We start from the raw sequence: 25,710 nt of genomic DNA on the forward strand, positions 1-25,710 counted from the left end.
CTATTTTGAAGCTCAAATAATAAACTAGAATAGAAGGAAAATGAACGTGTCTTTTTCTGTGCTGCAAACATTCTTTTGGATGTCACATTTAGATGTAGAATCCTATCGTTTGCATACTTTAGTAGATAAAGTATTCTCTTTTTGATTGGGCTTTAGGAGTGAGCATCAAGCATTTTTTAGAAGATGGATCATTTTTAAAATGAGCGAAATAAAACTGATGCATGGGTCTGGATCAGGTATAGACATAAGAATTTTCAAGCATTGTTTTGTCTGACCATCACACATTTCCCACCATGCGCTTGGGAAATTTCAAATGTGCTTTTGCAAAAATTTAAAAGCAAGGTTGAAATTTTGCCCCATTATTTCAAAACGTATTGCGTTGATGAGACCAATATTGGGGTTAAGTGGTGTCAAAAAGGTCACACTGAAATTTCATTTGTGGTTTAAAAATCGCTTTGGTCAAACTAGAGGATTTGAGAAAAGATTTATGCAATTCAAACTGATAATATGTTAAAAAAAATATATGCAGCTGCCAGTTTTTCTTTTAGTAGCCAATGATAATGAGAAAAACGAACAAAAAAAGAAAACGTTTTTGTCCGACACGAAATGCTCTGACGATGGACCAAAACCAAAGTGCAGGTCTGATCCAATTTTGGAGAAGTTCTGAATGCCTTTTATGGCAATACGGAGCATCATTCACGGGCATCAAGAGTAAAGTATCATCATGATAACAACCTTTCTTAATCTTGCGATGAAAATTGATGGCGTCCACAGAGGCGGTGACAATGTTGGTGTTGCAGTGGCGTGCTGCCACAATGCCGGCAACCTCATCCATCAGCTTCATGGTGACGCCTGTTCGTCGACACACAAACAGGCATACTTCAGTCACATGCTAGATCTCTACACAGAGAATCAGTAGATGCGTTCGCTTTCCCATCGGAAGGCCGAAAAAGTCACTAGTGCGCGGTACCATGAATTGAACAACGTCAAGAAGTTCTGGAATTTCGAGGTATCTCTGGATAGGTTAACTTTGCTGGACACAGTTCTAACGAAACTGCACTTGAAATTAAACAGTTTAGAGCGTTTAATGAACTTTGGATACGTACATGTTTTCGGTGGGTAGGAGGATGCTAGAATACCCGCATAAAACCCACAACAAGCACAGGAAGAAGATAGAAAGTATTGAAAAGTGTTTCATTTTATTGGGTTGGATGAAACTGAGACCTTCTTGCTGTGATGTGAGTGTGCTAGCATATTTGGTAGGTTGAAAACAGGGCAATATATTATTTTGGGTGATTTTTCACTTTGAAGACCACGTCAAATAATTCAGAAAGCTTACCGGGCACTTTGCCAGATTTCACATTAAAAGTTGATTAATTTTTAAAGAGAGAAAGAAATAGTGGGAGTGCAACGAAAGCTGCAGATTATAAAAGAGCATAAATGTAGACGTGCCCGTTGAATTGACGGCTTGCTTTATGATTTGTCAGTGACATTTTGAAATGAAGGAAAACCGGGGCAGAGGTCGTGGTTTCGATCCCGGCTATGGCCTCCCTGTGTGGAGTTTGCATGTTGTCTCCGCCGGGCCTGCGTGGGTTTTCTCCGGGTGCTCCGGTTTCCTCCCACATTCCATAAACATGCATGGCAGGCTGATCGAACACTCCGAATTGTCCCGAGCTGTGAGTGTGAGTGCGAATGGTTGTTCGTTTCTGTGTGCCCTGCGATTGATTGGCTGACAACCGGTTCAGGGTGTCCCCCGCCTACTGCCCGCAGACAGCTGGGATTTGCTCCAGCAACCCTTTGTGAGGATAAAGTGGATCGGAAAATGGACATGGACATGGACATGTCAATCATGATAACGGCACGAGTGATTGGCACCTGCAGTTAGCGCATGCAACAAATGCCATTCATCGTTGCTTGCTTTATTTTTACAAGCCGTGCTTTGCTTTTGTTTGAGTAAAGAAATGAACAGGTGGCCATCCCTTCGAATCAGAATCTAAGGAGAGGCAACATATTACCTTTTTGGAAGGAACATGCCCCACCCACAGCCAAGAGGCGTTCAGGAGCGTGAGCATTTTCATTGGATTTCCTCTGCATTTTGTCTCAGTGACATCTATCAACATCCACATGCCGTTTCGGAACGCACTGCAATTTCTCCTAATAAAATGTAGTTGCCAGATTCATTCCCCCAGAGTCCCTCTCGCAACACAAAATCAATAAGTCTGCTTGGGATGGCTTTTTGGCGCTGACCATCTGCACGGTGTTGGGAGCCTGATGTGTGGGAGTACATCGAAAGAAGAATGTGCCGCCTGCCGCATTCACGTCAAAGGCAGTCTGTTCACTTGCTTCCTCGACGTCTTGTTCCTCATAAATCTATGAAAAGCCAACCGCTATTTTGTGAATAAGACGACCACCATGATAAAAACAGTGAAGAACAGTGTATCTTCCTGATTCTGCCTCGTTCACTTGTGCCACCCGTGACTTCCCATTTCCCGTGCTGTCAAAAACATTTTCATTCCCAAATCTGATGTCATTTGTTAAAGTCCAGTCATCTCCTCTGTGCTCATCAAGCTCTGTCGGATGCCCTTTAAATATCAGGGCGACCCTGACATTCTACAACATGAATGACTTTGTGGCCCAGCTCATCCCTATCACAATTGCTGAAAAAAAAAAAAAACTGCAGAGTCCTAGATCACATGTGTAAAACTCAAGGCCCGGGGGCCATATCCGGCCCGCCACATCATCTTATGTGGCCCGCGAAAGCAAATCATTGTCAACTTCAATGATCATTGCTAAAATCTGTACCGAACTGTCGAAATGTCATGTGCAATAACGTTGAGATTTTTGCTTCCCTGTTCACACTCACTTGAACAATAATTGAACAAACAACAAATTGAACAAACTGGCAATCGAGCAATTTGTTGTGTGCAAGTAATTAAACGATTTGACGAAATATACGATATGAAACATTTATTCGGTTTTAGTGTCGTAACGGCCCTCCGAGGGAAGATGTAACTCCAAAGTGGCCCGCGACAAAAATGAGTTTGACACTCCTGTCCTAGATACAGCATATACATCGTAGATCTTTACAGGCAACTTTCTATTCCTCCAAGAAGGTCGTTCCTAAAGACCCACCTGCAATCTAGCTCAAGGTCAACACCGGCGTCCGTATGAGTGATTCTCATTCTCGCGTGTAAGATCCCTCTACTGGTATGCAAAAAAACAATAATAATAAAAAAAAATCACTCAGCATAATGCGAAGCTCTCAATCTACCGGTCGATCTACGTTCCAACCCTCATCTATGGTCACGAGCTATGGATCGTGACCGAAAGAACGAGATCCCGGTTACAAGTGGCCGAAATGAGTTTTCTCCGCAGGGTGTCCGGGCTCTCCCTTAGAGATAAGGTGAGAAGCTCGGTCATCCGGGAGGGGCTCAGAGTCGAGCCGCTTCTCCTCCATATCGAGAGGAGCCAGATGAGGTGGCTTGGGCATCTTATTCGGATGCCTCCTGAGCGCCTCCCCGGTGAGGTGTTCCGGTCATGCCCCACCGGGAGGAGACCCTGAGGAAGACCCAGGACACGGTGGAGAGACTATGTCACCCAGCTTGTCTGGGAACGACTCGGGATCCCCCGGGGAGAGCTGGACGAAGTAGCTAGGGAGAGGGAAGTCTGGGCTTCCCTGCTAAAGCTGTTGCCCCCGCGACCCGGCCCCGGATAAGCGGTAGATGATGGATGGATGGATGGATGGACTCAGCATAATGTTCTAATTTCTGGAGTACAGTTAAATTGTATTTAACTGTTAAGTGCCATACATTTGCATGTGATCTGTTAGAACACTTTTAGATTCAAACATTTATTGAGGTACAATCTTTATTTATTTAGGTGAAACAATTTTTTTTAAGTAAATATTTTTATTATCCTATGTGTAAGGGGCGTTGTTATGTACAAACTGTGCATAATCATTGTAATAGTGGCTCATGGTAATATAAACACATACTTTTTAGGAATTAAAACCATCTCTTTTTTTGGATGAACACAGGCCTTCGACGCTACTATGTTTTAAATTTTTATCATGGTGGTCATATTTAGAGAGCTAAACTTTTTGAGGGTTGCACTTGCGGGAAACAGTTTGATAATCGCTGGTCTGGATGACTAATAAGCCTAAACAATTAGTAAGAATTAATCAAGGGTTGGACAAAGTGCTAAATTATTCATCGAACCAAGACATCATATGGCCGAGTCTATGTTTCCAACATTGCGGGAACAATTTCAGGAAGGATGCTAACTCCAACATCAAACTTTTATCCACACAGAGTATCATCACGGTTTTTCCTATTCTTTTTCGAGCGAGCGAAAGAGAGAGCTTTTTATTTGGCTCTCTGCGACCGAATGAATTTGTGACAGTAGACACACAATGTTAGAAGAGCGGGTCAGACCGACCCAAAATGTGTAGCGTGTCAATCGTAGACAGTGGCAGCAGCGTGCCGCACAAAAGTCTGAAAGAGAAGCGGAGTGTGTGAAGAAGTGAACAATTTTAGAGCAGAAGAGTGACAAAATGCGGCGCAGAAGTGTGTGACATAAGTGGCTCGCCAATTGGCTGTGCGTGTGGCTGCCACGGTCACGTTTCTGCCACTTATTTTGGTTGAGGCAGAACACGTACAAGGAAGCTGAAGTTAATGATTCCGACCGTCATACTTAAGAAGGAAGCGCGATTGGGATTCTAGGTGTCCTCTAACCGGCTGTTTGGTACTGCATGTACAACACTCAAGTGAATCGGAGAGGCCTATAAAATGAGTTTACCACGAGCAACATACATCATGACGCTACATATTGCAAATTTGAAGAGGCACCCGTTGCCAGCTACCTTCCCTGCCATACTCTCTGTTGCCTAGCAGTCGCGCCCAGACCTTCAGTACGCCTGGATTTGGTTTCTCTGACTTCTTTTGGTTCCTGCCCTCCTTGAACTGTCCGTCTGCCCTGACAATAAACCAGTACTGAGTTCATTGTGTCTGCCTGTGCGTCCTGTGCTTGTCTTAAGCAAAGCGTAACAACCCGTGTCTCGATTAATCGCAGTGGATCTGTGAAAGCAACCCCCCCCCCCCCCCACACACACACACACCTTCCCCCTCCCACTTGTAAAAATCCTTCTATTAAGGGACCAAATGGGCGGGGCATATGCAAAGTGTGTGTGTGGAGGAGTGAGTGCAATAGCACCGAATAACCATGTGGGGGGCTGCTGAGCACCATGTACACACACACAATCAGTAAAAATGGTGACTTGTGGGCTTTTGCTAAAAACTTCACAGGCACATTCAGGGAAGCCCTCTGATGCTTTTTATACGTTATTCTTATGGGGACCTGCTTTTTTGTCCCCATACGGAAAATGGTCCCCAAGACGTGACTGTGTTTCCAATTTTTATGTCCCCTCAAAACATGGAAACGAGTGCACACACACACACATACACATACACACACATACACATAGTGTTTCATATGAAGCAGAATCTGTGATAGGAGGAAATAATTTCTTGAGAAAAGTTTCTTGTCATTTCTGTCATTTCAGGAGAAAAGCAAAACGGTACACACAGTTAAACTCAGTGTCACACAGTCACTCCTCGTCAGTGTGAGACCCCCCATTGCAGTCCCCTGGGGTTAAAAATGGTTCTTCCGCGATCAACAGAGGTTCACCGTATAGTAAATAATACAGCTCCCTTTACACCATGTACTGTAGAGCTGACATAAAAGGTTGATGCTGAGACTAAATGTGAGACCGAAAACGAGGACAAGCAAGGCCATGACAGCCCAAGGGCCCCCGTTACACATTTGCAGGGTGACATGGCACACTATGACTCCCTTTGCCGTAGGGAGGGAACAAGCCAGGGGGTTGGATGGGAGGTGGGGGCGGGGGTGGTCGGGTGGCGTGGTGTCATGGCGTCGCTGTGTGTGAAGAGGAAAGAGAGCTCACTCCAAAAGGGGGAAAAGTCCAATTAGTAAGCCAGTCCCTAGTGCAGCCCAGTTTGCCAGAGGACAAAATACCCCTGTGACCACACTCCTTGCCCCCCCCCCACTTATCTTCAAATACATGATGCTCCTGTGGTAGCAGAACAGTAGAAGGAGGTCTTCAAGGGAGTCTTAATAGCGCATCAACATGTCATATGAACCCACTTAGACGTTGCGCATGATACGAGTGCCCGCTGTTGTAAAGAGTGTAGGGAAAAAAAAAAAGAGTGAGGTCTGCATGACCTCTCACAGTCTTGACACCACAAGATATATGGACCCCCCCCCCTCGGGCTTGATTATTGAAATGTTAAGCCTGCGATATTGTCAAGAGGAGAGGAGAGAGTTTATTTGGTGGCCTTGAGGACTCCCTGGGTGACGATGCATCACTATGAACTACTGTTGAGGGAACTCAATTATTTTCACGTTCGATGTGCACTAAGTCAAAGACACAACCTAATTTTTGCCTTGTAGAGTACCCGGGCATTTTCTTTTAATATGCTGTACAAAATAAAAATGATGTGAATGCGGTCTACGGCGCCAAAGCATTAACCAATATCAACAACGCGTGGTAGAGCCAGGACCAAGAAAGCGCCATTATCATTTTGGGTAGGATTCAGATAAAGGTGCGGAAATATAGGTCAAGGAATATAGTTTGACAGTTTGAGGCATCAATAAAATCATCCGCAACCTCACAATCGTAATGCCGCAGCCTCTCTGTTCATCAAGCTCCATGAACTCCATTTGTGGCCCGATTACAGGCGACACACAGCCTGGTTTGGTCGCCAGTTGGTCAAACCTCTTTTCAACAGCCGCGATTGACTGGAGTTTTTCCGTAAAGTATTAAAAGGCGCAGACGTGAACAGAAACACAAGGGTGATACAATGAGGCTTCAAAATTGCGAGAAAAAAAAAATCAAGCCCTTCTCACCGCTCCCAAACGCTGGGTGTGTCTGCTGAAAACAGGCCTCGTTCAACTGTCAATTTTCAACTGTCAATAAAATGTCGCACATCTTACTCATGCCGACACATCCCTGCAGGTTTGAGCTGCAGGTTCTTTACGGTGCTTACTTAGCATCTCAACAGAACGCTCAGATCTCATCCCTGCGGATTGCAATGATACAATTTGAATGAGTTCAACCAGTAGAGTCTTCAATTCATTTATTCCTTATTCCTTGTTTTGAAATTGCACACGTCCCAGCAAAAGCAACGACGATTCACTCAAAATTACACGGCTGCTCATTTATCTCAATCCTATCATTTTCTTGATTTGCCGGATGTTGGTAAAAGCAATCGGCATATTGATGTCCATCTGGTCCATGAGTAAACTTTGAACTACTGTAGGTCCTTTCATCGCTTCTTAAGCTCCCATCGTTGCCCTCTGCTCACCTTCTTATCCACCCCCGCTCTAAGTGCTTTGATCGTGGACAGCATCAAATTGCTCCAACTGCCTCCTAATGAGATGTAGCTATGGAAACGGCTCCCGTTAATGTTGGTGCCTCCCAGCAATCTCCCCACATCATGGCGGAAATCACCATAAACTGTTGTTTTTCTAAGTGGTCTCCTTCAGGCTTTAACGAAGCACACTCCTTACAAAAATTAGCGAAAAGTGCTGACTGCGTTATTGTGCACACTCAGCAACAGGCACCGCATCTGAGATGGACTTTTGGGAAGGGAACTGTTCGACTTCATAAGTTGGATGTTTACTATTGTGCTTGCGGCCTTACCGCCTTTTCCGGTTTCCTCCCATATTCTAAAAACATGCATGGCAGGTTAGGACATTGTCCCTCGATGTGAGTGTGAGCGCGGATGGTTGTTCGTCTTTGTGTGTCCTGCGATTGGCTGGCAACAGGTTCAGGGTGGCCCCGCTTACTGCCCGATGACGGCTGGCATAGGCTCGGTTACGCACGGACCCGCGCGAGAATGAGCGGATTGCAAAATGGATGAACGGATGGATAAACAGTACTGTAGTTGAACAATGACACTGAACAATGATTGTTCTCTCATTGGATTGTGAGATCTTTTCTTTTTCTTGATATATACATTCATTCATTCATCTTCCGTACCGCTCGACCCTCACTAGGGTCGCGGGGGGTGCTGGAGCCTATCCCAGCCGTCTCCGGGCAGTAGGCAGGGGACACCCTGAATCGGTTGCCAGCCAATCGCAGGGCACACAGAGACAAACAACCATCCACGCTCACACTCACACCTAGGGACAATTTAGAGTGTTCAATCAGCCTGCCACGCATGTTTTCGGAACGTGGGAGGAAACCGGAGCACCCGGAGAAAACCCACGCAGGCCCGGGGAGAACATGCAAACTCCACACAGGGAGGCCGGAGCTGGAATCGAACCCGGTACCTCTGCGCTGTGAAGCCGACGTGCTAACCACTGGACTCCCGGGCCGTCCTTGATATATACAGTATTTATATATTTTTATGTATGTTGGGGCTCAAAATAACATTTCTCGGAGCTGGAATTAGTTTTACATTGCCAAGAGTGCAGTGTGGAGTCTAAACTGAATGCAACACAGCTGTGCTTAACCAATGCACTGTATCAGAGCATGGATGGATGGATGGATGGATTGACCACCGGTCAAAACATTACAAAAAGAACATCCACTATCAAGAAGTGCTTTGATGCAGAATCTTTCAACGTCAATCACCGTTCAGTGTTTTAGGACCTAGAACAGGAGAGAGGAACTTCAAAAGGAATCCTCTGAATATTTTTGGATCAATCTTAAGCTCCCAAGAAATCCGAAGTGACATACCACGCAACTCCCCAAAAGAATGTTGCGAAAAGCACATTTGAAAGGAACTTTGTCGAGTACATTTGTTTTTGTGCACGTCACTTCGTTATTTTCAATTCTAAAAATGTCTTGTCACTTTCAACGGAGAAATCAAACCAAACACTATCAATCTGATGTTGTTGCTGCTTTTTTTTTTTTTTTAAATATTGTCAATCAGTCATTTTAATTAGACTGCGACGGGGTCCACCGGTGGAGATCAACTGGTGTTTCCATGGAAACAGGTGGTACACTGAGAACATAGACTGATGACGGATTAACGAGGAGGAGCGGGCAAACAACTGTGAACATGCTACAGAGAAAAGGAATGTTCAACTGAGACGAGAGGGAATGTTCAGTTTCATGACATCAGTCTCTCTCTGAAAAATAACATTTTCAACGATGGCTCGGAACAAACGCTGCCGGTGCATTGAGGTTTCAATTCTCTCCTTTGGCATTCGTTAAAGTGGCTGGGCGTGTGTTTGATTTAACTTGGATTCTCCCGTCTAGACTTCTGACTGAATAAATTGTTTCATATTTTGATGCGGGCGGCCCGGCAGTCCAGTGGTTAGCACGTCGGCTTCACAGTGCAGAGGTACCGGGTTCGATTCCAGCTCCGGCCTCCCTGTGTGGAGTTTGCATGTTCTCCCCGGGCCTGCGTGGGTTTTCTCCGGGTGCTCCGGTTTCCTCCCACATTCCAAAAATATGCATGGCAGGCTGATTGAACACTGTAAATTGTCCCTAGGTGTGAGTGTGAGCGCGGATGGTTGTTCGTCTATATGTGCCCTGCGATTGGCTGGCAACCGATTCAGGGTGTCCCCCGCCTACTGCCCGGAGACGGCTGGGATGGGCTCCAGCACCCCCCGCGACCCTAGTGAGGATCAAGTGGTACGGAAGATGAATGAATGAATATTTTGATGCATTTTTGTCTGAATTTTGGGGATGAGGGGTGGCGGTGCCTGGAACGGATTAGGGCATTTACATGGAAAACGTGTCGCTACTCTTCCTAGTGAAGAAATTCCTTCCAGAACCAATTAATTTCATCAGTAGAGGTACCACTGTTTACGGTACATTTAGAATTTCAACTCTCCACTAAACTCGTCATGCCAATATTGTGTACTATGACATAATGCAAAAATATATATAAGTAAAATACAAAGCCACTATTGTAGTTTCTATTCTATGCGCCTTTTATATGAAAACTGTTTTAAAATAGGCCATTCAATGAAGATGCGCCTCATACTCGGACTCAAATATAACAATATTCAACGGACCAAATAGAGAGAACTGCCTAATGCATAGATTATCCAGCTAAATTGCATCGGCTCGTCTTATTTTTTTTAAATGGATGTGATGTCAGCCATGCCCCTGCTGTTGTATTCACTGAGAGGACTCCTCCAGATTTTCTGTGTTAACCAGCAGGATATTCATGTAACCGTGCTCTTGAATGTTCCTGTGTTGATGTGTGTGGCTCACGTCTCCTAAGGCTGCGGCTAACTAGGTCACATTTCCACCGAGTGGAGGGAAAACGTACAGGAAATGATTAGTGTGTATTCTCAAATAGAAGTTAATTCTCTCAAGCAAGGGACGGAGAGAGAGTTGGGGTGTGGGGGGCAGGGGGGGGCGGCTGCCTGACCTGACTCCTGCTTATATAAACAAAATAAGTGTAGAGCAAGCAGCAGCAGTGAGCAACGGGGAAGATTGCCCTAATGAGCAAAAGCATGTATAAAGACAGTGTGTGTGCGCATCTGTGTGTGTGTGTGTGTGCGTGGTGGTGGGGGGGTGGGGGGGGGGGGGGGGCTGCGCCTGTTCCATTTGATTCTTAATTGGACAGATGTCTCAGCAAGCTCTCCAAATTAAAAAGCCAAGCGTGACACGTGCAACATTTATCCGTCCCGCCCTGTTTACTTCCATCTCTAGTCCTGCCCACCATGCATGCGCCTCTCCGCTCACATCTCTCCTGTTGTTCTTCATGCATTCTTTACGCACTTGACATTGGCAGAAATGCCGGCAGGACCAGAAACCGTATACAGCACACCAAAGGCGGCCTAGTCTGGTCCTCGAGAGTCGACCAGCGGGCCGTCCGACTTGGCAGCAAAAGATCCTAAGCCTTGCGCGCTTTACTGTGAGCACGAGCTCAACTGACCTACAACCTCGCTTTGCTCTTTCAATCATTTTCTGAATTTCCTTCTCTGCACAGGACAAATTCGACCAATCTGAAGGTCATAAGCAAGGTCACGAGAGTCATAAAATTAAACTGACTTAAGTGATGTAGACATTGTTTTGTTTTGTATTTTTCATTGCATCTTCTGCAACTGTTGTGATTCATTCCCAATTCCCCCGAGGGACATCCACACAACACTCTTAAGGCCGTGGGTGGGTTCAGTCTGCTTCAATGTTGAAACCCAAACACGGAGATGCCGCTTCCTCTTGTAGTCTTTGTATTGCTTCCATTTGAGATGGAGTAAAAAAAAAAAACTGCAGACAAAATAGCAACTATATTTATGGTCGGGTTTGTGAACCTATCCCACAATTCATATTTGACCACAGTGGATGAATTGTGTGTATTTGTTGAGGATTCTGATCATACTTTCTGGATAAAATCACTGCTTCTCCTTTCAAAATATCAACATGAGAGCAAATGTCTGTCTGAGGTGTGACACAAAATACACCCTGCATGACATTAGGAAGATCGATGCTATATCTTCCAAATGTTAAATTACGGCTATATTTTATTGATGTACAAACCATCCCCGAGGTGCATATTTTAGGTCTTAAATTCACCATTGGGTCCAAAACCAAGTCTTGACAGACTTGAGATACTGACAGCCCAAAAGGCATCAGTCAGGCTTTTTTTTTTACAGCAAGGTGCTGAAAGAGGTATGCAATAAATATAAAGTGTTAAGCCCTCTTTGGGCAGTTGCTATAAATGTGTCCAAAGAATTTTGAGCAATCATTCAAAAGGCAACAAAAGTGCAGACTATAAGTGATTGAAGAGTATTGCTGTGTGTGTGTGTGTGTGTGTGTGTGTGTGTGTGCGTGTGTAATATTCTCCAACATGAAAACTTTTACGTTTAACTTTTACGTTTGAAAAGCAGTGCGTGATGAAACCTGCAGGTGGCGGTAACGTTCATTGTCAAAGTGGGTGCAAATACCACACATTGAAAAAAAAACATTTTTACATTCACAACATGTTTAGGGACTGTGCTGAGAAAAAATATAAATGACATAATTGACCTCGATTTGACTTTCATCACATTATGGTTGATTACAAAAAAAATAAAATGTTTGTGATCCGTCCAAGCACTAGTAACTCTTTCACATGGCCTTTTTCAGCCAGTTTGGAATTTGGAATGAACTCACCTCCATGAACGTAATCGTGCAGCGTGCAGTCCGAGGGACCCACCAAATGGATCAGACTGGACTGGCTGAAGCCAACGCTGTGCTTTTCTGCAAAGCAAAAGAACAATGCATTCCCATGCAATTTGCCTTTTTGAATGTAACTACAGTATATTCCTTCTAAAGCGAGTCAGTTACCTGGCTTGGGGGGAGGTGGCATGACCTCTTCAACCATTTCTTTGGTTTTCAGTCTCGCCGTCTTCTGAGCCTCGTACCGCTTCTGACCCTCCTCCTCTTGTTCTGCCGAAAACTACACATCGTGGGGAAAGCGTTGCCGTGTGACGTTTTTCATCACTATGCAATCATGTCATGGAAAACTTTATCCACCGGTTCCTCACGGATGAAACTGCAACCTCTCCTTTACCTGGCATTTGGTGTGTGAATCTTGTGTCAAGATGAAGAGCTCAAGTGGGGAGCTAGGGGTCAGGGGGGGGGTCATTCATTCATTCATCTTCCGAACCGCTTGATCCTCACTAGGGTCGCGGGGGATGCTGGAGCCTATCCCAGCTGTCTTCGGGCAGTAGGCGGGGGACACCCCGAATCGGTTGCCAGCCAATCACAGGGCACACAGAGACGAACAACCATTCGCCCTCACACTCACACCTAGGGACAATTTAGAACGTCCAATCAGCCTGCCACGCATGTTTTTGGAATGTGGGAGGAAACCGGAGCACCCGGAGAAAAGCCACGCAGGCCCGGGGAGAACATGCAAACTCCACACAGGGAGGCCGGAGCTGGAATCGAACCCGGTACCTCTGCACTGTGAAGCCGACGTGCTAACCCCGGGGGGGGGGGGGGGGGGGTCTTGTTTCTCAAAATAATCTACATATTGCTCTTCTTGGTATTTTGATGGGGGGCGGGGGGACTGTTTTGTGATGTAAAGAAGAAATGAGGGAAATCAATGTTTTTTTTTGGGGGTGGGGGGGGTTGTGACGCATGTAGAGTCATTTCTGAGCACTCCATCAATACATACATTTTCTAGACTGCTTATCCTCGCTGGCATCGCAGGTGAGCCGGAGTCTAACCTAGCTGATTTTGGGCGAGAGGCCGGTTGGACTGGTTTCCCTGCATCTTCAGATAATGAATATTCTTAAAGACGTCGAAATCAGATACTTGATTTCCTCATCGCGTGCGGACAAACCGAAAACTCTACGAGACATTTATAGGAGGAAGAGATGCACGGCACTGACACAGGAGAGCCTTACACTACTGCGCCGAGTCCCTCTAATGAGGATTTCTCAGAGAGGCATTCAGGCAAGATGACTAAAACGGGCATTTGAAATGTTGCGTGACTATGACTTGATCGGATGGCCTTTCTCCGTGAAAGATAGGAGTCTGGTGAAATGTCAGACTTTGGTTGAATCAGGTCAGGGCAAGCTGACGTTTTCCACATACCTTGATGGGCGGCACTTCCATGATCTTGTCGACATTCTGCAGAGAGCAGGGTACGTACCACAGCACGGCCCTGTTGACCAGCTTTTTGGCACCTGCAGTCATCGAGAAAAAAAAGGTCAAAGTCTTTTACCCGAGGAAAATGTCAACGGGAAACTGGAAGCTTTTTTCTCTCGGGACGTTTTGAAACGTTGAGAAATGAGATCCGCGGGCCGTGCGAAGCAATCTTGAGGCCAACCTGTTGCCAGCTGCAACAGGTACAAAGTTGACGACGACAAAATGACAAAGGCTTGCGGAAATTATTCAAAACTTTCAAGAGAATTAGGTTGACAACCGTGTGTGGACATTCTCTGTCATTTACACACTCTCGGTGCGTGAGGCCGCAGTCACATTTGTCAGTGTGTAAAAAAACAGATCTCTAATCAGCTAATAGATTGAATAACTGTTTCAGCCCTAATAAATATCACTGATCATTTTGCTCCAAACTTGAGAAGTTGGCCAAAATTAGAAGACGGTTTGAAACTACATAAAGTATACGTCAGCATGCAATCCGACTCTAGAAAGGTCTTGAGGTAATCATCTGCATCCGGAATACGGTCAGCCATCTTGGAATAAGAGAACTTACTTTGTAATTGCAGTGGTGCCATTTTTGTGCAGCCTTTTGCTAAACTACCGTATTGGCCCGAATATAAGATGGTGTTTTTTTTGCATTGAAATAATACTGAAAAAGTGGGGGTCGTCTTATATTCGGGGTCTAGGCATTATACCCATTCCCGACGCTAGATGGCGCCAGATATCATTGAAGCGAATGCTGAATTTGGCTGCCCAGGACAAAGTGAACCCCTGCCACGAAGAATAAAAATAAAAATAGCGGTAGAACAAAGAAGAGAAATCAAAAATAGCGGTAAGAAGGAAAAGAGAAGAAAATAATAGAAGAGATAACAGAAAATGGAGAAACGTAGGGACAATCTGGAGAAAAGTGGGTCGAAGATTGGCCAGGTGAGGAGAAGTTATGATGTAATTTACATTTGAAAAACCAGAAGCCATTCATTTACGAATGTGAGTGCACTTTAGATTTGAATGAGGCAAAATAACATGTTTTCTCTCAAATATATTGTTATAATTATTTGTTTCAGATGTACTATAATTATTTTCTGTATAAAAATTAGTTTGGTGCTCAAAAAGTATTTTTTCAAACTGGAGTCTAGAGAAAGAGCGGGTCGTCTTATAAGCAGGACCGTCTTATATTCGGGCCAATACGGTATGTTGAAAAAGGCCAAATGGGTCTCTTGCCAAAAATTGAATTCAAAATGAACTCAAGCTTATATTAATTCCTATTTCGGCATAGTTACAAGATGTAACATTTAGCAGGGATGGAACATTTCAATTGCCTCGCAGCACCAAGAGGCAGGAGATCAGAAAGCAAACCTTGTAAAAAAACTAAATTCACTTCTCAGAGCAATCTGGCGGAGAGGTTGTCATGGTGATAACCGTTCTTTTCTGCCAACACGTTGTCACTTAATTTGCTAACTGTGAGAACTGGAGGCTATTTTGAGGCATTCGGGTACTCGGATGAGAGGAAAGCACGGGGCTGACTCATTTAACGGTGTCTTATTTGGGCAGAAAACATTTTTATTTATTTTTTAACATTTTGAAACCCTCCTACTAAAATACAACAAGATCACAAAAAAATACGTACATTGTGACAATACGTAACCACAATAGCACAGGGCTGAAAACAGATTTCCTTCGGCGGTAGCATTTGCATCTTACACCCGAGTTAGAATGGTGCCGACGGCCCGGGCACCGTTGCCATGCCAACCCCCTCTTCTCTCCTCCTCTATTCATTGGCTCCCGCCCTTGTCAACAATCAGGAAGTTGCCCACAGGAAAAAAAAAAAGAGTCATATTTACATATCCTTCACTCCACCAAGACTGTTCAAGTCCAGTCTATTATTAGCCACTGCAAGTCATTTTAAATGAACTGTGCTCAGGATGGAGAAGCGAGAGAGGGGTGAAGGAGGTGACCGTTGCGGACTATTCCCTTGATGACCTTTTTAGCCAGAATCTAACGAGGGAGTGGTTTTAAATTTCGAGTCACCCCCCCCCCCACCCCCTGCATTGAATGACAAAAATGTCAATGTTTGATCATGTTCTCTTTTCAACGGCAGCCGTCGCGTATTCACCGAAGCAGCATGATGGCCTCATTAAGGTTACAGTTCATGCACACTGATTATTAAAATTCTACATCTGGGAATTCATCCAGAAACACATTTTTGATTTTCATGTGTGTGTTTTTTTTTTTTTTTTAACAAAACCACTGCGCCCGAGGAGGAATGACCTATCATATCATACATCCGAATTACTGCCGTACTACGGTCACCGGCACACACTCATAAGCCTCAATCTGAGCTGTTAGTTTGAGCTGTAGGAGCATTTCTATTTTAGAATATCCACCTCTAGAAAATAATAAGAAAAAAAAAACACCTCTCCCTGGTTTGCTAACAATTGGGCAAGTCTAGCAAACAGAAGCATAGCGAAGCGACCTCAGGCACCTGAGAGGATTCAGAGGTGATATGTATTTAGCATCATTTATCACCTGTTGGTACATTCCAAAAAATATAACTTTGAACTGATACATTTAGTCTAATAGTAACACTATTACGGATAAGTCATGCTACCAATGAAGCGGCTGTGGCTAACATTAGCTTGTTTACAGTGCTATAGCTAGCTTAGTATTGCTCGCACCGCTCTTTTGTTGAAATTTGACGATGAGGTCCCTTCTGAAGTGAGCTTAAAAACTGCACACTCTTTTTGAACAAAATACCGTCCCCTTGTTTATGGCTGTAAACCAGGCTCCACCCCCTAAAAGGGTTTGTGGAAAAGGGGGTATGTTTTTAAATATGGCTGTCAATAACATAAAACCCTTACTCATATATTTAATATCATTATAATGTGCAATTGTTCCTTATTTAGGGACTAGTCAATGTCTTGTAAGCATTTTTTTGTGCGACACTCTGCATTCCAGTTACATTATTGTTTTGTTTTGGCCTTTTGGACGCACTGCAGCATAAATGCCTGTCCATTAATCCGGGTTTACGTGAGCATTAGCTCCTTCTTCTACTTGATGGAGGTAATGAGGGCATTGTAATAATTGCCTTTGTCCAGATAAGCGCCAACAGTGCTGCTTTTGCATCATTCACTCACCTTTAATCCTGTTTGAAGGCTTTATTCAACATTTCAGACAGGTCTCGATGTTGTTGTTGAACTTATATTTACTTATTTTTCTAGCCAACAGTCTTTAAATGATTCATCGCTGTTGTCACTGTGATGCTTCAGCTGTTTGAAGCCCGTCCATCTTCTTGCTGCTGTCTCCATCGCCAAAATCAAGCCTCCCCTTATTTATCAACTTGCGGTAGTTTTATCCCAACTGTCTGTAACTTCGTTACACTGATATTCTCCGCTTTGTCTCTCGCGCAGGAGTTTTTAAGCCCTCAAAGCATATTAAGAAAAAAAAATCTACCTCCTGTACAGCGTGTTCCAGGCAGAGGGATCAAAATGACTAATTGACTTTTAACCGAGGCACACTTTGGCCTGACTACACGATTTCAAGTTTGTGCCATCATTTCATCGAACTGAAAGGTATTCACGTTTGAATACCTGATATGTCATGACATGCATGATTACATCGAAGCGTATCATGCATTTAGCAAATGTTGCCTTTGCAGAGTCACAAAGTTAACATTCAGAGTGTGCAGTTGAATGACCCATCAGGATCACAGGGAGAACTGTCGTGCTTTTTTTTTAGCTTCACCCATAATGCATTGCACTCAGCTGTGTCTATGCATGCGTATGTATGTGTGCATGCTGCACGCAGTGGGGCGGGGGGCACGATGTCTGTATACAGTCTTTTTGCGAATGCATGCCCAAGTGTGCATGTGATGCAAGCATTATTACCTCCTGATGTGTATGCATACAGATTGTGTGTTGTCATTTATGAATAGAGACCGAAACCTGAACTAGGTGCGTTGCCGAGACCACGTTTGTTGGATGTGTGTGTAAACTCAGAATGTGAGACTTTGTGGTTTTACCGAGTAGGCACCATTACTGTACATGCACATATGCAAATATTGTGTGTGTGTGTGTGTATCTCCGCATTTGTGTAGACTGCGCATGAGCGTTGTGCATAGCGGGGACAATCATCACGGCTTGTGCCCACAGTAGGCAGGGTCCCCCTGGGGGGCCGTGACTGAGGCCTGCTTGATGAGATCTTCCCTGACTGACTGCGGAACCTGAATGCCCGCCTCCTCCGCCACACGGAATAGATATAAATGCTCGCCACCGCAAAGAGCCTACAGTAATCCATCTTAGAATGTATGAATATACAGAAATACATTAGCAAACTGATTTACGTAAAGACAAACTTGGCTGATGAGGCTAAGAGACAAGAAATGGAAACAAATATTTCCCGTCAAAGCTTTGTTCGAATACCGAGACACTAACGTGAAAGGTAATCCCTTTAAGACATCTTTTTTGAGGGAGCACAACTGTGTGCGTTCAGAGAGAGAGGAAGAGAGACGTGTTCAGGTACACCCACTTGGCCTCCATGTGCGAGTGGAGCTCAGTGTGTGGGACCTGATGCTAAGTCGACATGACAGAAGCAAATAATGTCTGCTCCCGTTATCCTCTCTTCCCCCTCGGCCCCGCAGGAAACTTTTAAAGGGCCAAACACTGATACAAGCACACATCCACAGACATGCACATATGTACAGTATGCCATACATATGCACACTGCGCCAGGATATATACTGAGCCGTGCTCACATGTTACGCCCGTGTTATATATTACACATCGAATCGCGCAATACAAAATTCTCTGAATGAATACCGTGCGCTAGTTTTGCCACAGTAAAACGATCCATCCGTGCTTTTTCTGAGCCGCTTTTTTTCCTCATGAGGGTCAAAGGACTCTGAAACTACAATATCAAACGCTGCATTCAAGACTGCTGGGAAATCTGAAAGCCATAGTTTGGAGCTAACGAAGTCAGAAGCATCCCTGTCGGAATGTGTGTGCTTGGTTTGTGAAAAAAAATCTTTCACTTAAAGAAAACAAGTTCATAAGTAGGAACTCAGCACATCCTGTATTTTTTAATCTTTGGTGAACTATTTGATTTTTAATTTGCAATATGTATCCTTCAATGTACCAAAGTTTTTGTGTACTATGGGTTCAACAATTTGCTCAATGGCAGAAATGGACTCTCCCGCACATCTGTTTTGCGTACCGAACATACGCTGTCCTCCACTTATCTCATGTCTCCAATAAATGTCTATCAACCGACTTCCAACCCAGCAACCAGCCAACCAACCAACCGGTACAAGCCTGTTGCTACGGCAACAGCTGTCTAGGGGATACTTCTTGTTTCTCACACCTCCTTCATCCTTCCCTCCTTTTCCAACCCTTAGTCAATCTTATTTCATTTGGTCTGAGGGCATTGCATTGTCGCCATCTGATATGGCGTCTGTCTTTTCTCGGCTTCTTACTCATCTAGGATAATGAAGACAAACAAGGTGCCGTGATGCGGCAGCACATTCTTCACCACAATTGAATCATTGATCAATCAAGATTCACCATTACGCAAAGTAATGGCACATTAGACAAAAACAGGGGTCGGCAACCCAAAATGTTGAAAGAGCCATATTGGACTAAATATATATATATATAGAAATACCAAGGGCTCAGAGAGGAGCTGGAGAATATATTCATTCATTCATTCATCTTCCGAGCCGCTTGACCCTCACTAGGGTCGCGGGGGGTGCTGGAGCTTATCCCAGCTGTCTTCGGGCAGTAGGCGGGGGACGCCCTGAATCGGTTGCCAGCCAATCGCAGGGCACACACAAACGAACAACCATTCACACTCACACTCACACCTCGGGACAATTGAGAGCGTTCAATCAGCCTGCCACGCATGTTTTTGGAATGTGGGAGGAAACCGGAGCACCCGGAGAAAGCCCACGCAGGCCCGGGGAGAACATGCAAACTCCACACAGGGAGGCCGGAGCTGGTTTTACTGTTTGGTGCTTTCTACCGCCTTTATTACCGATTTGTCTTACTGTTTATTGTGCATGTTAAATTGCTCCATGTACAGCACTTTGTATACAGCGATGGCTGTTTTAAAGTGCTCTATAAATACTATTGACTTGACTTGACTTACACACTCATGCCGTAATGAGCAACAGCCATAACAGCTGGTGAACGAGGCATGGGACGCAATTTTGCAGCGTGTTAACTATCGTAGCTTACGTGTACTGTTTTAAAATGCTTCTCTCGGTCCTCCAGATTCCCATTCTTTGCCAGTACCCTCGGTGAAATGTACATGAAACAGCATTTTTTGTTTCATAACAGCCACCTGCCTGGCATTTCGTCGCAGGCAATGACAAGGCAAATCTTCGTTGACAGAAATGTTGAAATCTAATATTTATTCTACCCGTTTTTACAGCATTGGAAAACGTTAAGAATGTTTGTGTCGTGTTTGTCCTCCTGCAGAAGCCATATTTAAAACAAGAAATATATTTCCCTCCACCATCTTTTTCAATTTTCAAACATTTTTGAAAAAGCTCCAGGGAGCCATTAGGGCGGCGCTGAAGAGCCGCATGCAGCTCCAGAGGCGCGGGTCGCACAAAAAGGAGGCCGAAGTCTGTGCGTCTATTTGTTTTCTGTGCGTCAACTACTGTATCCCTATGGCAGATGATACGTAGTGTGTGCTGCCCTCTACTGATCAAAAAGCGGAAGTGTGACACAACAGTCAATAGTCCAGTTCTGTAATTAGCCTGTTCCGCGTGCGGTTTGATTTTGTAATCACGGTGTTTCAGATTAATTAGAATCATCGTATTTATGAGCAAGCAGCAACTACAAGGAACCGTTTTGTTTATTTGTTAGTTGGATTTTATATTCAAACCAGAGCTTTTATTCCACTGCTAAATAAGATAAGATATCCTTTATTTAGCAGTGGAATAAAAGCTCTGGATGAATGTGTATTCAAAAAAAAAAAGAAAAAAATCATTTGCAATGCTTATTGTAATAAAAAAAATTCATTTGCAATCCTTAATGTAATTATCTGTGAGTTTTCGGTCCAAGACATAGTTTGCCATTTAGACGGATGAGTGGCCACATCGAGTGACCTGTGGCAGTGGTTCACTACTGGCAGTGGTAAGTGGCACGACTACCACAAGTGGTATGTGGAATCCCAACTACAAAGCACAGGTGTATTTAGCATTTAAATTCCATACATTTGCATTTAATCTTTTATATTGGTTTCTTTTCAAACACCGTTATACAGTTTGCATCTAACTTTCAATACATCTTAATGGAATCATGATTGAAACACTTTTTTTTTTTTTTAGTGGAGTGATCATGTCCACCTGTGCACATTGTTGCAGTGGCTGACAATAATATGAAATATATCTTTCCAGAATACAACCTGTGCCTTTTTATTGATGAAAACTTAGGCCTAGTACACTAATGCATTTGAATATTGGTCATAGTTGTGAGTTTAAGTTTAAAAACTACTCGCCGGTGGGACAAGAACTGCAACTTGTGACAAGCAACAAACTACTAATTTATAAAAAAATAAATAAAATTATAAAATTAAAAAAATCTAAAATAAAAAAAAATAAAAAATAAAAAATAAAAAATAAAACAACTAATTTGATTTGACCAAGAAAGACAAAAACTGTCTGATGGGATTGCTTTACCTGCTAGATAATTAAGGTTTACTGCAATTATAAACTTTTATGAGCTCAAATTTGATGACACATTGCAAGGAAGGAAGCCCTCTTATTTGGCGGGCCCCCCCTCATGTTTTCAAAGAAGAACCGGAGATTCGAGGAAAAGCGACAGCAGAAGTTGTCAACGATTTGGACACGTGAGTGTATATCGAGGTGCGTTTGAATGGTGCTTGTTATCAGTGAATGCCGGCACACGTGAATGGTTGTCATTCTTTGTATTCTCGCCGGGAGAAGAATGAGGCAATAGGTTTAGAACCAGCATGTCCAAAGTCCGGCCCGCGGGCCAAATCCGGCCCGCGGTCGAATTTCATCCGGCCCTCGGCCCCTGTCATAAAATCAGTGCCGTCTGGCCCGCAGGTTGGGCGCAATGGAACAGGTGTTGCATTGACTGAGGTCTCGTAGACTGGTGAGTGATGTTTCATAGAGTACTGCTTCCCTCTAGTGGCTAAATGAGTAATAGCATTCACTAAATGAGTAATAGCATTTAGACACTAGAGGGCATCACTCACGAGTTAACAAGACATCACTCCGTGTTTATATTGACTGATATGTCATATTTCAAATGATCCTTGCAGTTGTGGATATGTGTATTGCTTGTTCATTTCCCTGTTGTTCGAGTCAAAGGTTTTGTGACTATTGAAAAGTCATGGTGATACATTTTATGTTTCAAATCAATCAATTTGCACTCAGGAGACTTCTGTTTAAGAAAAAGTCAAGTGAATAAGCAGTTGCATGTGATATACCTGTTTCAAATGAACCAAAAGAAATTCTTAAGATTGTTGAAATTAAAATAAAAATGGAAATGTGAAACAGACTGGCTTACTAAAATTTGCTGAACAATATTGTTGTTCAATGTAAAGAATGTCAGCCAAGGTCGGCCCCCCGACATTTTACCACATAAAATCTGGCCCACTTGGCAAAAAGTTTGGACTCCCCTGGTTTAGACTGTGTGAGCAGCAGCGAGTCAATAAAAGCTCTGTGATTTGACCCCTGGGAGGACTTCATGCGGATGACGTCAAATCAAACTTTTGAGTTCTTGACAAGTTAGTACCTGTGAGGATGTTCTCGCCCATGACTTTGACCTGCACTTCCAGCGAGTGCGGCGAGGTGTACGTGATCTCAGCCGTGGCGTGGGCGACCTCCCCGATGAATAAGGGGGACAAGAACTCGGTCTTCTCCACACGAACCAAAACAGCCAGGCAGCGGTCCTGGAGAAGGCAGTTCGGGACGACATTATCATACTTGCGGTATCGCTATTGATTAGCACTCGAAAGGAAAGCGAGCATAGTGACGCTTCCATGCCTGCTTTGTTCAGACAAGCGAGGTACCATGATGTCTGAAGATGGAGCGTGTGATAATTTTTAACTTAGAGACGTCGCTGCATTGTCGTTCCTTTTTTTTGTTGTTCTTGTGTTTCTTTTGTCACTTTGTGTTTGTTGTTACGTCGTGTGGACTTGATGTGGACCTTTTTCAGCATTTTTTGGCCACGACATTCATCGAGGAGGAGACTCTGTGCTTGGTGGTTGCGCCTTCTCGGCAGCATGGGTATACCAGCACTGTTTTTGACTGGAGGAATGTCGGCGCCATTTGACTGTCGTTGCTGGACAGTCCCGGGGCGCTTGTGTCTTGCGCCTGTAATGGGCAGCATTTTTTCACAGCCCCGCTTTGTTCAGCGGAGAGATCGGTGCTGTTGAACGGTCTGCGGCTGGATGGATGGAGGTCTTGAGGAGCCGACGATGAGAAGAAAGGAGCGTTGGCGCGGAGTGCCGATGCGGATTTGGAGCTGGGAGTCGCGGCTTGGAGTTTGAAGCGGATTACGTGTGACAGGAGAAGTGAACTAATCTCTTTTCGTCAATGGATGCTACAGCTTTGTGTTTGCTTTCAAAACTTAGCTTGTAGCAGACGTGTGCACATTTTCAGCATGACGTCTCTGATCCACTGCAGAAAGGACACTTTGATCCTCTCCTCTTTCATCTAGAACTCCTTCAGACAACAAAGTGTATGCAGAAAATTGGTGAAGATTGAACGACTGTCTGTGTCCTATGTGTTGTCTTATGTTATTTCTGTTATTTTGACTTCAAAATGGCGCCGCGAGAGTGGCTGCCTTTCCAGCAGCTCCTATATTTTGTTGTTCTACTTCTTACTTTCATAACTTTGCTGCTGTGAATTGGGAATTTCTCCATTGTGAGACTAATAAAGGTTTTCTTCTTCTTCTTCTTCTTTCAAACGTACCTTTTCAGAATATAAACCAAGACCTTTTTCGATTCTGTTTGACAATGTTTATGAGCAAGGCTTTTTTCACGATAAGAATCTGACTTTGACTTCTTGCTGAACTCAATTATTCATGAAGTGTTTTCATGCACACTTTTTAAAATAAACGTATAGTACCGATTGGGAGTGTTCTTAATATACTTTTGGTTTCAATGGATTTTTCAAGCATTGTAAATATTCAAACATATGTGTGTTTAGGAAAGCAGCTGTGTACAATGCTGCAGATCGCACGTCATATCTAGAGAGAGGCAGAAATGTAAGACATCATCAGAATGTTGTTGAGGGCAAGACAAGGATCCAATGATGCGAGTCAAAGCAGAATTTGGTTCAGTGGGTAAAAGGTAAAACCTGATATGAGAGTCAACAGTCGCAGCTGATGGGCAGGCATCGTGTCAGTAACTCAACTTAACTGTTGCTTCTGTTCAGTGTTGTGATTCTTTTTTATTTCCTGTTTTTTTCATTGGCTTCATAGGATCCCGTTTTAGGCAGAGCTGGCATTCGGCATGTTTTGGGGACAAAATACTTGGATTTGCATATTCTCTGGCTGGTGTTCTCTAAATCTGTACGTGCTGTTTGAAGAAGTGGAGCTGAGTGAACACGTAGCCGCTACTAGCTAGCCACCTACTTGTGGACATTTGTCATTGACATTTTTTTATTTAATTTATTTCATTTCATTGGGACGGTGCACACTAATCAACACAAGAGTAAAAACTGGCCATCGTAGATACTGTGAGAGAGTATGGGACAAATTCGCAAGAGTACCGTATTTTCCGCACTATAAGGTGCTTCGGATTTTAAGGTGCACCTTCAATGAATTTGAAAACTTTTTTCATATATTAGGTGCACTGCATTATAAATCACATAGAAGCTACAATAGTGGCTCCGGTTGCGCCTTGCATCCACTAGATGGTGCTACACTAAAGGGAATACAATACAATACAATACAATACAGCTTTATTGATATATAGCCTTCACAACCGCTGCAGCTGTAACAAGAACTGGTCACAAACATGGACATGAAACATAAAAATGGCATTATAAAACAACAAATGAAAGACAAAAGTTATGCAGATAACTGATTCAACAAAAAGGGCACACAGACCTTGTGGGCTCACATCCACAAGGGGCTAAATATCCTTTGAGGTCTATAACGAGAGTTAAAGTCTCTTTATATTAGGCGCATTGGATTTTAGGGCGCATTGACGGCTTTTGAGAAAATTGAATGCTTTTAAGTGTGCCTTAGAGTCCGGAAAATGTTAAATATGGAGGGGAAAAAAATGCCCACAATCCCATGGTGCACTACGTTTGGTGCAAACGGGGGGGCCTCTATGACCACAGATGACATTTCAACGAAACAAAAATAAATGGATCGGCTTGTTAGATCTCACCTCATTCTGTGTGTTGCAGTGCCGCGTGCTAATAATGCATCCGGCTTCCTCGATCATCTTCAGGATGTTGCCACCGTGCACATTACCGACAATGTTGGCATCATCCGGCCGCATGATCCTGCAATAAAAGAAAGACGGAATTAGAACAGCGATGGGCAGTTTGGGCTGTCCAAAGTGCCATTTCGTCCGATCACAAGAGAAAATGGATCACTCACTTCTGGGTTTCATTCGCAAAAATGTTGTGTTTGCTTTGGGATGCTGAACAGTTTTACAAAACGTGGTATTCATTTGATTAGTACGTTCCATTGGAGGCAGGTTAGAGAGTGGGAAACAACGACCTTCCAAATAAAAAGTTGATGCCGGTAGAAAAAAAAGCAGCACTTAGCATTTAAAAAAAAAGCAATAAAAAGCAATATGAGCTGAATGCTGTTGAATGTTATTAAGGAATACATCTTCCGAGCCGCTTGATCCTCACTAGGGTCGCGGGGGGTGCTGGAGCCCATTCCAGCTGTCTTCGGGCAGTAGGCGGGGGACACCCTGAATCGGTTGCCAGCCAATCGCAGGGCACACAGAAACGAACAACCATTCGCACTCACACTCACACCTAGGGACAATTTAGAGTGTTCAATCAGCCTGCCACACATGTTTTTGGAATGTGGGAGGAAACCGGAGCACCCGGAGAAAACCCACGCAGGCCCGGG

General features: G+C 44.0%; 1 protein-coding gene and 1 long non-coding RNA gene across 3 annotated transcripts in view; one reads left to right on the forward strand and one right to left on the reverse strand.

Moving 5' to 3' along the window:
- Nucleotides 1-25,710, reverse strand: part of acot7 (acyl-CoA thioesterase 7) — a 41,101-nt gene that overhangs the window by 11,461 nt on the left and 3,930 nt on the right. For both annotated transcript variants that reach the window (XM_052059282.1, XM_052059281.1), the window contains 6 exons: nt 25,010-25,127; nt 22,402-22,558; nt 13,571-13,662; nt 12,314-12,425; nt 12,140-12,226; nt 736-852 (listed from right to left, as the gene is read on the reverse strand). In XM_052059282.1, the coding sequence (XP_051915242.1) occupies nt 736-852; nt 12,140-12,226; nt 12,314-12,425; nt 13,571-13,662; nt 22,402-22,558; nt 25,010-25,127 (683 nt within the window). The remainder of the gene's footprint in view (nt 1-735; nt 853-12,139; nt 12,227-12,313; nt 12,426-13,570; nt 13,663-22,401; nt 22,559-25,009; nt 25,128-25,710) is intronic.
- On the forward strand, nt 22,528-24,743 carry LOC127596626 (uncharacterized). The gene is made up of 3 exons (XR_007961517.1): nt 22,528-22,674; nt 23,820-23,877; nt 24,094-24,743. It is a non-coding gene; the product is annotated as an uncharacterized LOC127596626 (long non-coding RNA).

Source organism: Hippocampus zosterae, chromosome 2, assembly GCF_025434085.1.
Source record: "Hippocampus zosterae strain Florida chromosome 2, ASM2543408v3, whole genome shotgun sequence".
Lineage (NCBI taxonomy): Eukaryota > Metazoa > Chordata > Actinopteri > Syngnathiformes > Syngnathidae > Hippocampus > Hippocampus zosterae.